This window comes from Eucyclogobius newberryi, unplaced genomic scaffold, assembly GCF_026437365.1.
Source record: "Eucyclogobius newberryi isolate DKJ021-1_F unplaced genomic scaffold, fEucNew1.0.hap1 SCAF_2, whole genome shotgun sequence".
Taxonomy (NCBI): Eukaryota; Metazoa; Chordata; class Actinopteri; order Gobiiformes; family Gobiidae; genus Eucyclogobius; species Eucyclogobius newberryi.
Genome location: NW_027315834.1, coordinates 19,924,494 through 19,940,175, shown reverse-complemented (window position 1 = coordinate 19,940,175; position 15,682 = coordinate 19,924,494). Strand labels below are relative to the sequence as shown.

The 15,682-nt window shown below is 38.3% G+C and overlaps 1 protein-coding gene and 2 long non-coding RNA genes across 3 annotated transcripts; 2 read left to right on the top strand and 1 right to left on the bottom strand.

Moving 5' to 3' along the window:
- Nucleotides 1–1,223: 1,223 nt before the first annotated feature.
- Nucleotides 1,224–3,094, top strand: LOC140366911 (uncharacterized). The gene is made up of 3 exons (XR_011928089.1): nt 1,224–1,279; nt 2,021–2,170; nt 2,718–3,094. It is a non-coding gene; the product is annotated as an uncharacterized lncRNA (long non-coding RNA).
- A 1,851-nt stretch (nt 3,095–4,945) lies between these two features.
- Nucleotides 4,946–7,078, bottom strand: LOC140367091 (uncharacterized). The gene is made up of 3 exons (XR_011928101.1): nt 7,027–7,078; nt 5,772–5,919; nt 4,946–5,270 (listed from the first exon to the last, which is right to left on the bottom strand). It is a non-coding gene; the product is annotated as an uncharacterized lncRNA (long non-coding RNA).
- Nucleotides 7,079–7,624: 546 nt separating this feature from the next.
- On the top strand, nt 7,625–14,258 carry dusp11 (dual specificity phosphatase 11 (RNA/RNP complex 1-interacting)). Its single transcript, XM_072454550.1, has 8 exons — nt 7,625–7,787; nt 7,982–8,057; nt 8,145–8,276; nt 8,348–8,471; nt 8,833–8,940; nt 9,016–9,091; nt 9,160–9,291; nt 13,421–14,258. The coding sequence occupies exons 1-8, from the start codon at nt 7,750–7,752 to the stop codon at nt 13,902–13,904; spliced, it is 1,170 nt and encodes a 389-aa protein (XP_072310651.1). The 5' UTR covers nt 7,625–7,749; the 3' UTR covers nt 13,905–14,258.
- Nucleotides 14,259–15,682: the final 1,424 nt, after the last annotated feature.

Below are 15,682 nucleotides of genomic sequence, written 5' to 3'. Positions count from 1 at the left end.
ACTACAGCCCTGTAATGGGCATCAACATCCATCTGAATCTTCTTCTACAATGGAACACCCTTGGACAAATGAAGGATTACACCAGCTTGTTTATAATAAAGGTGTTACATCAACTCAATTCACTTTCAGACATTTTATTGCTCTAAAATTGAAGTTAATTGGGATTTCTGCTTGTTATATATAATTGTTATAATATTGGAGTCTTACGGGATTCTTCAGCTTTAAAGTGTGCATTCCATGGTGTTTCGTAAGGCGCACCATGTAATTTTACCGGTGGAGGGTCTGTCCCCTGCTAGTCTCCGTGGAGCTGTTATAGTTTTACCTGAAATTTAGACAGGTTGGTATTAAACATCTGTCTGCATTAAGTCAAGCACAGGCTTCAGGTCAGATCTGTGGAGAGGAGAGTCCACTCTCAGTAAATGTCATGGTATTTCAATGATTCCCCCCCCCCCCACTTTTTAAAATATTATTATATAATAGAGAATAAAATAATAATGCCATACTGTGGAACAGTCAAGACAAATCATCACCATGGAGACAAGCAGGTGACGGACCCTCCACCACAAAGGTCACATAGTGCCACTTTAGGTTGCCATTGAGTTCATGGATCCGTTCTTCTGAGAAAAAACAAAATATGAATATGAATGAATGAATATATTGTTGATATTGTTATACATACATATTGTTTCCAAGTACGTCTCAAAGCTGACAGAAAGAGATTAACGTAGACAGGTTATATGGTTTAAAGTAGTCGAGGTCCACTATTCTATCCATACGCAGCTAAATGCATTCATCCCTTCTTATTTGCTAAGTATGTATTTGCTGCACACTCATTATGCGGACCGATGTGCACGTCAACATCGCAAAGGAGAAATACCAAGCCCCCGGAAGCCAAGATGGCCGCCATTGAAACCTATGGAGTTGCTCATTGGCGCCATGGATGTATTATATTGTCTGGATAGGGTACGCCCCCTCTGCCTCTGGCTCCAAATTGAGTAGTGGCCACTCCGTAGAATGGAGCCTTTTGGTCGGACCATTTCAAGAGTTCGGCCTCTAAAATGACCAAACATGCTAAATTGTTTTTAGTCTAAAAATAAAATAGAAGGAATTTCACTCTTTGACTGTTTCTAAAATACTTTAAAAATACATTTTTAACCTTCCGGAGAACGGTGTACGCGCACCGAGCGCGCACGTGACCCTCATGAACGAGCCTCAGAAGAACACGTGACGGAAACTAAACACAAGCAGAAGAAAGTGACGAGACGAGACCACGATACACGTAAGTTGTGTTTGTATGTCATTCCTCACGTTTCACACATCGTTCCATGTGAAGTGTAAAACAACAATTACACAGTTAACACAAGTTAACACGAACTAACACAAGCTAACGTTTAGCTAACGTTTAGCTGCTAACGTTTAGCTACACAAAGATGCATTGGAACGACACGTCGTGATGGCTCATGTCTTCTGCAAATAAATAACTCATTATTTCTCCTACTAAATGTTCTAAGAGACAAAAGGTTAAGCACAGATGAAGGAAAACTAGAGAAAGAAGGGAAATAAAGTGATGTTTGTATGATGTGTTATCAAAAACTAACAATAATTAAAATACAACCTGCTCAAATGGGTCATATCTTACATATATAAATGTAAACGTATTTAAAAGTGACAGTCGTGTTCTCACAGGGCTGATAAGACGACATTTGAGGTTTTATTACATATATCATAATGAAGTGTTTAAACAGGAAAGCACACGCTTGTTTTCTATAGGAATGTCATGGATTTACTTCCATGGAATATGTAGATTTAGCAAACATGTCAGTTATGTTCTAACTTCTAAGGTTTAAACTTATGCAAAAGTAAATGACTTTTGGTTCTAGCTTTAAAAATTAATGTGAAAAGAGGAACTTTTGTGTTACAGAGCGAAATGTAAATCTGTCAATAACATATTCCAGCTTTTCTCTGTTAAATGTGCATAATATATCAATGTTCTAATGAGTATCTTTCTCATCATCTTCAGAGTGCTGACCAGTGAGTCTGGTCTGTCTGTGCTGTCCAGAGCTCTACAGGTCACTACAGGTCACTACAGGTCACTACAGGTCACTGCAGACCTAATCACTGCAGACACAGAGTCATCTCAAGTAAACTCCTGACGACTCCAAAGCAAAAGGTATTTTAATAATAACTTGTGCCTCGACTAAAAGTAAACAGTGTAGAATCAGTATTTTGAATTTATAAAATGTCTGTTTTGTTATGACCAAAAAAACTAAATGATAATTGTTCTTCAAAAGAGCCACTGCTGTGTCACATGTGTCTGTGAAGCAGCTTCAGGACAAACATATGAAGTGTATGTTATATGACTTGTATAATCTAAACATATGAAGTGTATGTTATATGACTTTTAATAAATCTAATACATATGAAGTGTATGTTATATGACTTTTATAATCTAAACATATGAAGTGTATGTTCTATGACTTGTATAAATCTAAACATATGAAGTGTATGTTATATGACTTTTATAAATCTAAACATATGAAGTGTATGTTATATGACTTTTATTAATCTAATACATATGAAGTGTATGTTATATGACTTGTATAATCTAAACATATGAAGTGTGTGTTCTATGACTTGTATAAATCTAATACATATGAAGTGTATGTTCTATGACTTGTATAAATCTAAAGCTGTGACATGTTCTGTTTGTCCCTCAGTCATACGATGGAGCTGAACGGTGCAGTTACTGAAGTACAGAAGACTGCGTAGCCATGGAAACAAAGTCTTGTTAAATACTGAGATATTCAGTATTTAACGCAATAATGTCACATTCATGTGCATATAACTGATGTAAAAAGAGTGTTTATTTTACCATTATTATTAGTATTATTTTGTCCTACGCTGTTTTTATTTTATCTTTATCTTTATTTTCCCCCTCCATTCCTTATTAAGGTATGAGAGGTTCTGTCTATAGGAGTTTTTGTTTATAAGAGTTCTTCTATTAAGAGTGTTTTTTAAACTTCCTATAAGTGATCTGTCCTTTTCCTCTGTATCTACTGTGTTGCAACAACAAAATTTCCTCATGTGTGGACAATAAAGGAATATCTTATCTTATTCAGTTTGTTCTATTTGACTTATACAGGTTGTTTTATCATTGTTAATATTTTTATGTTGCACTGAATCACCAAAGCAAGTTCCACTGTTTGTGGATTCTGTTCTTTGACAATGGCAATACATTTTCTGATTCTATTAATGATGATAATAATAAACAGTACAGACTCCAAAACTCCTTAATAAGGGACTCCCACATTGTAGCTTTAAAACTCACTGTAGCTTTAAAACTCAACTAAAACTGGCTAAAATCAATTTATCATTTGTAGTTATAATCAGATTTACATTTATTGAACAAGTTCATTCATGTTCATTATTCGTATTAAATACATTAATAAACAAATGTGTTTTGTATTTATTAAAGATTGACATGATAAAAAAGACACAAAAGGAAACTGAATATAATTAAATACTGCTTAACTCAATTATGTAACAGAATCGATGATTATATTTTATATTTCTTCTCATCTGATTAAAAAAAATGCATATTGGCCAAATTATATTATGTAAATAAATAACTGAAAAGTTAACAAAATAAATACCCAAACCAAAAACTACAGAAAATGATGAGGACGTTATTCCACCTCTAAATGTAATTCATTGTCATTAAACCAGACTTTTTATCTTAACACTTCTTTAAAATTCTCTTAAATATCAGAGCTTTACAACATGATACATGTATATTTATAGATGGATATAACAATTCATCATTATACGTTACGTAAACAGACTATTTCAAGCCGAATTATTCCAAAAGTCGGTGTTGACTCTTCTCAGTCTTGCGCCAATGAGCAGCTCCATAGGTTTCAATGGCGGCCATCTTGGCTTTCGGGGGCTTGATCTGATTGGCGCATGGTTCCAAAAAAGTTTTTTAGTTCCGCATTACTTCCTGAACACTGGTATATCTCCTCCCACTTTTGTGACGTCATCGCCGTGAGGCTTTGGCGTCGGGAGCGCGCACGTCACAGCAGCGTGAAAGACTGAGAACAGTTAACACGGACTTTTGGAATAATTCGGCTTGAAATAGTCTGTTTACGTAACGTATAATGATGGATTGTTATATCCATCTATAAATATACATGTATCATGTTGTAAAGCTCTGATATTTAAGAGAATTATAAAGAAGTGTTAAGATAAAAGGTCTGGTTTAATGACAATGAATTACATTTAGAGGTGGAATAACGTCCTCATCATTTTCTGTAGTTTTTGGTTTGGGTATTTATTTTGCTATTAACTTTTCAGTTATTTATTTACATAATATAATTTGGCCAATATGCATGTTTTTTAATCAGATAAGAAATATAAAATATAATCATCAATTCTGTTACATAATTGAGTTAAGCAGTATTTAATTATATTCAGTTTCCTTTTGTGTCGTTTTTTTATCATGTCAATCTTTAATAAATACAAAACACATTTGTTTATTAATGTATTTAATACGAATAATGAACATGAATGAACTTGTTCAATAAATGCAAATCTGATAACTACAAATGATAAATTGATTTTAGCCAGTTTTAGTTGAGCTTTAAAGCTACAATGAGTTTTAAAGCTACAATGTGGGAGTCCCTTATTAAGGAGTTTGAGTCTGTGTACTGTTCATTATTATTATCATCATTAATAGAATCAGAAAATGTATTGACATTGTCAAAGAAAAGAATTCACAAACAGTGGAACTTGCTTTGGTGATTCAGTGCAACATAAAAATAGTAACAATGATAAAACAACCTGTATAAGTCAAATAGAACAAACTGAATAAAATAAGATATTCCTTTATTGTCCACACATGAGGAAATTTTGTTGTTGCAACACAGTAGATACAGAGGAAAAGGACAGATAACTTATAGGAAGTTTAAAAAACACTCTTAATAGATCGATCTTAATAGAAGAACTCTTATAAACAAAAACTCCTATAGACAGAACCTCTCATACCTTAATAAGGAATGGAGGAGGAAAATAAAGATGAAGATAAAATAAAAACAGCTAGCATAAGACAAGATAATACTAATAATAATGGTAAAATAAACATTCTTTTTACATCAGTTATAAGCACATGAATGTGACATTATTGCGTTAAATACTGAATATCTCAGTATTTAACAAGACTTTGTTTCCATGGCACGCAGTCTTCTGTACTTCAGTAAACTCCTCCGTTCAGACTGAGAGACAAACAGAACATGTCACAGCTTTAGATTATACAAGTCATAGAACATACACTTCATATGTTTAGATTATACAAGTCATAGAACATACACTTCATACGTTTAGATTATACAAGTCATAGAACATACACTTCATATGTTTAGATTATACAAGTCATAGAACATACACTTCATACGTTTAGATTATACAAGTCATAGAACATACACTTCATATGTTTAGATTATACAAGTCATAGAACATACACTTCATACGTTTAGATTATACAAGTCATAGAACATACACTTCATATGTATTAGATTTATAAAAGTCATATAACATACACTTCATATGTTTGTCCTGAAGCTGCTTCACAGACACATGTGACACAGCAGTGGCTCTTTTGAAGAACAATTATCATTTAGTTTTTTTGGTCATAACAAAACAGACATTTTATAAATTCAAAGTACTGATTCTACACTGTTTACTTTTAGTCGAGGCAGAAGTTATTATTAAAATACCTTTTGCTTTGGAGTCGTCAGGAGTTTACTTGAGATGACTCTGTGTCTGCAGTGATTAGGTCTGCAGTGACCTGTAGTGACCTGTAGTGACCTGCAGTGACCTGTAGAGCTCTGGACAGCAGACAGACTAAACTCACTGGTCAGCACTCTGAAGATGAGAAAGATACTCATTAGAACATTGATATATTATGCATATTTAACAGAGAAAAGCTGGAATATGTTATTGACAGATTTACATTTCGCTCTGTAACACAAAAGTTCCTCTTTTCACATTAATTTTTAAAGCTATAACCAAAAGTCATTTATTTATGAATAAGTTTAAACCTTAGAAGTTAGAACATAACTGACATGTTTGCTAAATCTCTACATATTCCATGGAAGTAAATCCATGACATTCCTATAGAAAACAAGCGTGTGCTTTGCTGTTTAAACACTTCATTATGATATATGTAATAACACCTCAAATGTCATCTCAGCCCCTGTAAGTACAGCACTGTCACTTTTAAACACCTTTACATTTATATGTGTAAGATATGACCCATTATAGCAGGTTATATTTGAATTATTGGTTGTTTTTTATAGCACATAATACAAACATCACTTTATTTCCCTTCTTTCTCTAGTTTTCCTTCATCTGTGCTTAACCTTTTGTCTCTTAGAACATTTAGTAAGAGAAATAATTAGTTATTTATTTGCAAGGCAAGGCAAGGCAAGCTTATTTGTAGAGCACATTTCATACACAAGGCAATTCAAAGTGCTTCACACAGCAGGAAAAATGCATTCAAATCACAAAGAAATTACAGAAATACAATAAAATTAACTAAATTAAAAATTATCAATCCAACTGATTTTCTAAACTAATAAAATCACAAACAAAAGAGAAGAGTGCAAAGAAAAAATCCCTTCAGTCATATGCGCAGCTAAACAAAACTGTTTTAAGCTTAGATTTGAACATTGTCAGAGTAGAAGCCTGTCTCACATCTTCAGGAAGACTGTTCCAGATTTTAGCTGCATAAAACTGAAACGCAGATTCCCCATGTTTTGTCCTGACTCTGGGCACCTGCAGAGCAGAAGCACGAAGCACGAGCCATCATGACGTGTTGTTGCATCTTTGTGTAGCTAAACTTTAGCTTACGTTAGCTCGTGTTAGCTCGTGTTAACTTGTGTTAACTCGTGTTAACTATGTAATCGTTGTTTTACACTTCACATGGAACGATGTGTGAAACGTGAGGAATGACATACAAACACAACTTACGTGTATCGTGGTCTCGTCTCGTCACTTTCTTCTGCTTGTGTTTAGTTTCCGTCACGTGTTCTCCTGAGGCTCGTTCATGAGGGTTACGTGCGCGCTCGGTGCGCGTACACCGTTCACCGGAAGGTTAAAATGTATTTTTTAAGTATTTTAGAAACAGTTGAAGAGTGAAATTCCTTCTATTTTGTTTTTGGACTAAAAACAATTTAGCATGTTTGGTAATTTTAGAGGCCGAACTCTGAAAACTCACTGAAATGGTCCGACCAAAAGGCTCCATTCTACGGAGTGGCCACTACTCAATTTGGAGCCAGAGGCAGAGGGGGCGTACCCTATCCAGATATTATAATACATCCATGAGAAATACGCAGTTTTTTAATTTGCAGATTTGTGTCACAAGATGGCGCTAAACATCTATTTGCCATTTTCACGCGTTGCCGAAGAAGGCACGTTTTGACGTCATCGACGCGACAGCCTCATCAACAACAACAGTCAGCTGTCCAAGTTTAACTTTCGTTTCTCTTGAAATAGCTCCGTCGTATGTTTCCACTTCGGGCCTGAGCTTCTCTGAGGGACTCTAGTCATGAGAAGTCCCGGTGTTTGCCTCATTCCATGAAAGTACAAAAGGGCTAGCTACATTATCCAGAAGATTGGCCACTCTTGCTACACGTGGGTAGTTCGCAGTTCAACTGTTTCACAAGAAAAGAAAAAGAAAGCGTTTGCTTGAAGATGTCTCGCGCATACCGGAAAAATGGCATTCCCGACAGGTAAGGATAAAGCATTATTGCTTTTCTTGCACGTCACTATAAAATGCCCCCTTTCTCTTCGAGCAGGTCTCTTACCTTTTATACACTATATACACGTAATCTGGGCGTTCCTTTCCCATTTCTATAGTCGAGGCCTTGTAAACATTGCTTATTGCAGCCGTGTGTGTTAACACAGCTCTAATAAACCCCTTTAGATGGTTAGATTACCAAGCTGTGGGGAAACGCCTTCCAGGATCTCGTTTTATTGCTTTCAAAGTGCCACTGAAATTGGTGAGAAAAATAAGCTCAACAATGTATTATTTGCATTATAACGTGGCCATGATTATGTTTTCTTGAATTATAATTGAAATTCTTCAGGCTTTAACCTGCAGACTTTCAAGTGCTGATGTTTTTGGGCCTTGGGAGCTGCTTGACACGTTGACAAAGGACAACCAAGAACTTGGCTTGATAATTGATCTGACGTTCACTACACGTTATTACAGAGCAGAGGTAAAGTCTAACCATCAGGCTTTAAATCTGATCATTATGTTGAGGAGGTAAAACAAGTTGTGATTTTACAGGATGTCCCAGAGTCCCTGCAGTGTGTCAAGATCTTTACAGCTGGGCATGAGATCCCAAGTGATGAAACAATTCTGAATTTTAAGCGCGCTGTTCACCGTTTTTTACATGAAAATGCTGATAATGGTATGTGTTCTCTTATTCTGATTAAGTTGCAACGCTTAATCAGAATAATCATGATTAATCAAATACCAAAATGATAATTCACACTAAAACACATGCTTAAAGATGTGTCATTACAAAAACAGTGTACAATTGTAATGGCAATAAATAATAATAATCCACTTGATTCCTAAATCTTCTCAATATAGAATCCTTCACATACTATGTTTGAACTTAATCTGTTTGAAAGTATATTTATAACATTTCAATTTTCAAAACAAATATTCACAGACTTGTCAAATAATTGCTTCTTGCGGCCCTAGTGGTCAGTCTTTTGGTCATCTCTACACCCAAGAAGCCTCATAACAAGAGTTTTGTGTTATAGATAAATTGGTTGGAGTCCACTGCACCCATGGCCTGAATCGCACTGGGTATCTTATCTGTAGATACCTAATAGATGTGGATGGAGTGGAGCCTCATAAGGCAATTGAATGTGAGCTAGCGCTTAATAGTACTTTACATACCAGTTTTAACATTTTGACACTCATTTACTCAATCCTGTCCACAGTATTTAATTCTTCCAGAGGTCATGCCATAGAGAGACAGAACTATTTAGAGGATCTGCTGTCAGGACCCAAAAGGAGGTAACATACAAATTTGTGTGACTGCCTGTCTGTAAGTAATGAGTAAAGAGTATATACTTATTTAACAGTAATGAAGGGATTGAGGAATGTGAGCAGGAGCCAGTGAAAGGCAGTTCCACACATCGTCCAATTGATTCTGAAGAAAATATCAGCAACGTGGAGGAAAGACCAGCAGTTTGTCATGAGCCCTCAAGGAACAGGTGAGCATCAGTATATACATTATATATTAGTTATTGTATGTATGTATATATATATATATATATATATATATATATATATATATATATATATATATATATATATATATATATATATATATATATATATATATATATATATATATATATATATATATATATATATATATATATATATATATATATATATATATATATATATATATATAATTGGTAACTCTTCAAGCTCGGGTCCTGGGAGCTTGAGGGTTCTGCGCAGTATCTTTGCTGTTTCTAGCACTGCACTTTTCTGGACCGAGATGTCTGATGTTTTTCCTGGGATCTACTCAAGCCATTCCAAGTGCTCCGATCAATACGAACTAGATGCCATACAACCAGATGCCTATACCTGAAGCACTCAGAACTGCCGAACAAAGGCTCCAAGCCTTGGCCAGCCGCCTAAAGAGGTACACGAGAGAGAATGAAGCCAGGAGAATAAACGGGTTGTTCTCGTCTCAACCGGCGTAAGTGTACGCTCAATGGCAGGGTAATAACAGCAGAGCAGACCCACCAAGGCTGGAAATTGGACAGTACTGGAAAGGCATTTGGGAGAGGGTAGCATCCCACAACTGAGATGCACATTGGCTGATGGCTCTGAGAGAGGACTACAGCAACATCCCTGAGCAGAATCCAGTTACCATCACTGTGGCAGACATACAGGAAAGGGTCTCGGGCATGAAAAAACATGCATACTGGCTTAAGAAACTCACTCCACGAGCGCCTAGCAGCCCAAATGAACACACTGCTAAGGGACGGTACTCACCCTGAATGGCTAAGATCCTGATCCAGAAGGATGGCACATGGATCAATACATGAGCACTGCTCAGAAAGGCATCGGTAAAAATACAAGAAGTGCAAAACATCAGCTCCTGGTAGACAGAACAGTTGCACGGGACTGTAGAACCTGACACTCAAACCTGAGCACTGCCTGGATTGAAGTACACGACTCAATGCCACTTGCACAAGTGTCCGTTAAATGTGGCATATACCAAGGTGATTCACTGTCCCCACTGCTGTTCTGCATAGGTCTGAACCCCCTCAGCCAAATAATCAACAAGACTGGTTACCATCAGTCACCTCCTCTACATGGACGACATCACCTGTATGCTAAGGAATCATCTCAAAATGGGTTGAAGCTGAAAAGACGTAATTTTTTTCATCTCTGGACCCCCTCCCCCCCTCAAAAGACGAAAGACTGGCTTCACATAAAATGTTAACGCGTTGATGAAACGATAGTAGCTTGATAGACCCTGCTCACCTTTAGTCCCTGAACATCCTTTGGTATGTTTATCAGTAGAAGTTATGAATTCTCCAAATAATGTCACTAGTTGCACATGTTTCTTTACTCAATCCACATGGTCCACGGCGCGCTGTGATCATAACGCACCGTGCGCACGGGCCGCGGTGCGTGCTGCGGTGGGGTGCGGTGCGCCGTGCTCCCCCGTACGCACTCCCCGTGCGCCGCGCTGCACCCGCCGCCTAATGTTGGCCTAATGCTCGTTGCTGAGAGAGTTTTTTTAGCATTTCAAAACAATTACCCCCCCTCAGGACATTGACTCCCTGATCCACACCACCAGGATCTACAACTCAGATATTAGAAAGCAATTCAGACTAGAAAAGTGTGGTCGGATGGTGACTAAGAGAGGGAAGGTAGTCCACACAGAGGGGGTCTCACTCCCAGAAGGAACGATAGCAGACATTGAGGACAGTTACAAGTACCTAGGTAACAAGGAAAGCGGCTACGGCCTAATATATACAACGAGTGAGGCAAGTCCTCAGAAGCCAGCTTAATGGTAAGAACAAGGTGAGGAGTGAGCTGAAGAGGATTAAAGTGAGGAAGGCAGCAGGACCTGATGGCATCAGCCCCAGGCTCCTTAAGTCCTGCGCAGATGAACTGTGTGGAGTTATGGAGCATGTCTTCAACATGAGCCTGAAGCTGAGGGTGGTACCACAGGTCTGGAAGACCTCCTGTCTGGTACCTGTGCCTAAGACACCGCGCGCCAAAGACCTCAACAGCTTCAGGCCAGTGGCTCTCACGTCCCACCTGATGAAGACACTGGAGCGGCTAGTCCTGGACCACCTCCGCTCCACCGTGGGCTCAGCCGAGTGTCTGACACTCGGACCTGCAGTTTGGGGGCGCCCCAGGGCACTGTCCTCGCGCCCTTTCTCTTCACCCTTTGTCTTTTGGAGTGACAGGGCCACTCCTGAAAACCTTCTACGACTCTGTGGTGGCATCAGCCCTCCTGTACGGTGTGGCCTGTTGGAGCAGCAGCATCACAGAGAGGGAGAGGAAGAAGCTGGACAGAGTCATCAAGAAGTCCAGCTCCGTCCTGGGCTGTGCTCTGGACTCGGTGCAGGAGGTGGGGGACAGAAGGGTCCTGGCTAGATTCACATCTATGCTGGACCATGAGTGTCGCCCCCTGCAGGACACTCTGTCCGCTCTGGAGAGCAGCTTCAGTGAGAGACTGATCCACCCTCGCTGTGGGAGGGAGAGGTTTCACAGGTCTTTCCTTCCTGCTGCTGTCAGACTTTATAACAAACACTGTTAGTCCTGAACACTCGCAATACTGACCTAACCATGTGCAATTACTGTGCAATTCATGTGCAATTACGGTCGTGACACATATTCATGTGCAATTACTGTCGTGATCACATGCAATGGTATTTATTTATTTAATCTTTATTATTTTTCCCCTCCATCCCAAGGTTTTGTCTATAGGAGTTTTTGTTTATAAGAGATCTTCTATTGAGAGTGTTTTTCAAACTTCCTATAAGTGATCTGTTCTTTTCCTCTGTATCTACCTCCTGTATCTACCTGCGTTGCAACAATGACATTTCCCCATGTGTGGACAATAAAGGATTATCTTATCTTAAGTCCCGGGCAATAAACAGCTACGCCCTGCCAGTGATCAAATACCCTGCAGGAATAGTCAGATGGCCAAAGGCGGATATACAGACCACAGATGTTAAGACACGAAAGCACCTGACCATGCATGGAGGGTTCCATCCCTAATCCAGCACCCTGAGACTGTACACTGGCCCTAAGGAAGGAGGCCGGGGACTAGTGAGCGTGAGAGCCACTATCCTGGACGAAACGTCCAAGATCCATAAGTACATCAAGGACAAGGCTCCTACAGATGACGTGCTCAGTGAACTTCTCAGACACTGGAGAACAGAGGATGATGAGGTGCTGGAGGGACCATCATGTGAGGACAAGGCCCTACATGGGATGTACCACCGGAACATAACTGAAGTGGCTGAAATCACGAAATCCTACCAATGGCTAGAAAGATCCGGTCTGAAGGACAGAGGCCCTGATCATGGCAGCACAGGAGCAGGCTCTGAACACCAGATCAATAGAGGCCCAGATCTACCACACTAGACAAGACCCAAGGTGTAGGCTGTGCAAAGGGGGCCCTGAGACCATCCAGCTCATAAGATGCAGGGACAGCATACATGGAGTGCCATAACCAGGTGGCTGCTATAGTGTACAGAAACATCTGTGCAGAGTAGGGACTGGAGACCCCAAGGACAGAAGTGAGAAACACTTCCAAAGGTGGTGGAGAACGACCGAGCCAAGGTCCTCTGGGACTTCCAGATACAGACAGACCGAATTATAATGGTGAACCAACCGGACATAGTGGTGGTCGACAAGGGTCAGAGGAAAGCCGTGATGGTGGACATTGCAGTGTCATGGGATGGAAACATCCGGAATAAGGAACATGAGAAACTAGAGAAATATCAAGGCCTTAGAGAGGAGCTGGAGAAGGTCTGGAGCGTGAAGGTATCGGTGGTGCCCGTAGTGATCGGAGCACATGGGGCAGTGACCCCCAAACTGGAGGAATGGCTTGAGCAGATCCCAAGAAAAACATCAGACATCTCAGCCAAGAAAAGTACAGTGATAGGAACAGAAAAGATACTGCACAGAACCCTCAAGCTCCCAGGCCTCTGGTAGAGGACCCGAGCTTGAAGTGGGATGAATAGAGACCACTCACGGAGGGTGAGGGTAGTTTAAAAAACATATATATGTAATTACATACACAAAACATTTGTATTAAAATATTGTATTTTTCCCCATACATTTTTTTCATAGAAGGAGAAATAACCGCCACAGCCACCCTTCAAGCAACAGACAGTGTTTGGACTTCCAATCGCCTTCAGCCTCTGGCCTACTACCATCACCTGGTGGTGGTGGTGGTGGTGGATCAGGCTTACTACCATCACCTGGTGGAACAGGCCTTCTTTCGTTCCCTTCCTTCCCCTCGGTTCGCGCACCCTTCTGCAATTACAGCTGGAGTCCACCTCAGGCTAATTATCAGTGGCGAGGATCATTTCCCAGAGCTGAGAGTAGGGCTCCCTCATCTACTTCTGTGTGGAACTCTCCTTACAACCAAAGAGACAGAGGGAACGGCCCCTATCCATCAAACCACGGCCCACATGTCTCCGGCCAGTGGACCAATGACTCGAACACATACAGTTACGGGACACCTGGAAAGTGGGCTGGCCCCAAAATGAGGCCTGAAAATGAACACGACCACAGAGTCGGCCACTACAAATATCCATATGACTATCAATAAAACAGGCTGCATTTGTTTTTATGACATTTAAACTTTATACTTTTTTTCTACAAGTCATATGCTATTTAGGTCTTGGATATGAAGTGACCACTGACAAAATTGTGATGGATTGGATTTTTAACATATTCTAAAAGATTATTTTTTTCAGACCAGTGTATTTCATACGTGACTGTGTCAAATGCTCAGTCGTTGTCTTCTTCACAGTTGTCATTTTACACCATTACAAAGATTTGTAACGGCATACAGAAGCATATATTTGTACATTTGTTGATTGTTTTAACAGTTGATTGAGCTTCTGAAGTGCCTTTTGGAAAATTATTTCTAAAAAAAAAAGCAGATTTACCTTGTGTAAGAATGTTATTTGTGACCAATTTTTTTGTAGCCAATTTTTTTTAGAGGTGTATGTTTAAATGTTAATGATGAAATGACCCATAATAAATCATCAATCATTTGAACCTATCACATGTTCTTCCAAAATGCATACATTTTCCCATGCCATTAATTAAAGAAGCTTTCAAGGCAGCAGTAGGACCTTGGGTTTGAGTACAGCTTGTTGCCCCTTAAAACATTGAAATGAAGATTGGTTGGACCCAACAATTAAAAATGAAGTATGGAAAATTGTAAAGAGCTGTAAAAACAATAATCAATATTTTAAAACAGGAATTGTTCCAAACCAAATGAAAATAGCGAAAGTTATTCCCTTGCACAAAGGTGTTGACAAACATCTGACTTGTAATTATCGACCCATTTCTTTCCTAAGTTTCAAAAATATAAGAGAAATTGTTTGTTAAAGGATTAGATAATTATGTTGAAGTTAACAATATATTAAATGAGCATCAGTTTGATTTTAGAGCACACAGGTCCACAACAATGGATTTATTTAATTCCCCAATCATTAGATCAAAAACTCCATACAATAGGTTTTTTTTTTGGATTTAAATAAAGCATTTAATACTATTGACCACAAAATGTCATTACAAATAAATAATAAAGTAAATAAATATGGCTTTAGGGGAATAGTACATTTTTGGTTAAAGAATACTTTCATCTGAAGGGAATAGAGTCTAGTTGGCAGAGAATTAGTTGTGGGGTGCCACAAGGCCTGGTTTTGGGCCGAAATTATTTTGATTATACATAAATTATATTCATAAAGCATCTGATGTTCTTAGTTTTATCTTGTTTGCAGACAATACCACAACTAAATAATTGGTTAGCTTTGAATAAATTATCATATAACTTAAACAAAACAAATGTATGGTATTCAGTAACAAACATCTAGAGAATGATATCAATATTAAAATTAAGAGCTATGAAATTGTCAATTATATTACGTTTCTTGGAGTAGATAAATTACATGGAAAGCATATATAAAATATACAGAAGAAAGTATCAAAAACTATTGAAATTTTATACAATTTGCAGCATATTTTTTACAAAAATGCTAATATTTACTTTATTGTTCCTTCAGGCCATATGACATATGGTATTGAAATTTAGGGAAACACATACAAAACTAGAACTAAACCAATTTTCATACTACAAAAAAGGTTATTAGACTGATCAATAATGTATCTTATAATTCACCTAATAACCCCTTGTTCAAACAATCTAAGCCTTTAAAGTTTGATAGACTTGTATACTGCTAAGTTTATGTATTTAGAGTATGAGAGAACGACGCTGAGGGAACATCGTTTAGCAAGTAAAGGAGTTATATTATGGAACAGTTGTTATGACCTATTACAAAAGCCACTTCTTCATTTAAGTTTAAAAGTGTCTTT

Bases quoted from the DNA above. Each gene is read 5' to 3' on its own strand.
- dusp11 (XM_072454550.1), top strand. From the start codon at position 7,750: ATGTCTCGCGCATACCGGAAAAATGGCATTCCCGACAG. The intron at 8,277-8,347 runs GTAAAGTCTAAC...GTGATTTTACAG, and splicing joins CACGTTATTACAGAGCAGAG to GATGTCCCAGAGTCCCTGCA. The intron at 9,092-9,159 runs GTAACATACAAA...CTTATTTAACAG, and splicing joins CTGTCAGGACCCAAAAGGAG to TAATGAAGGGATTGAGGAAT.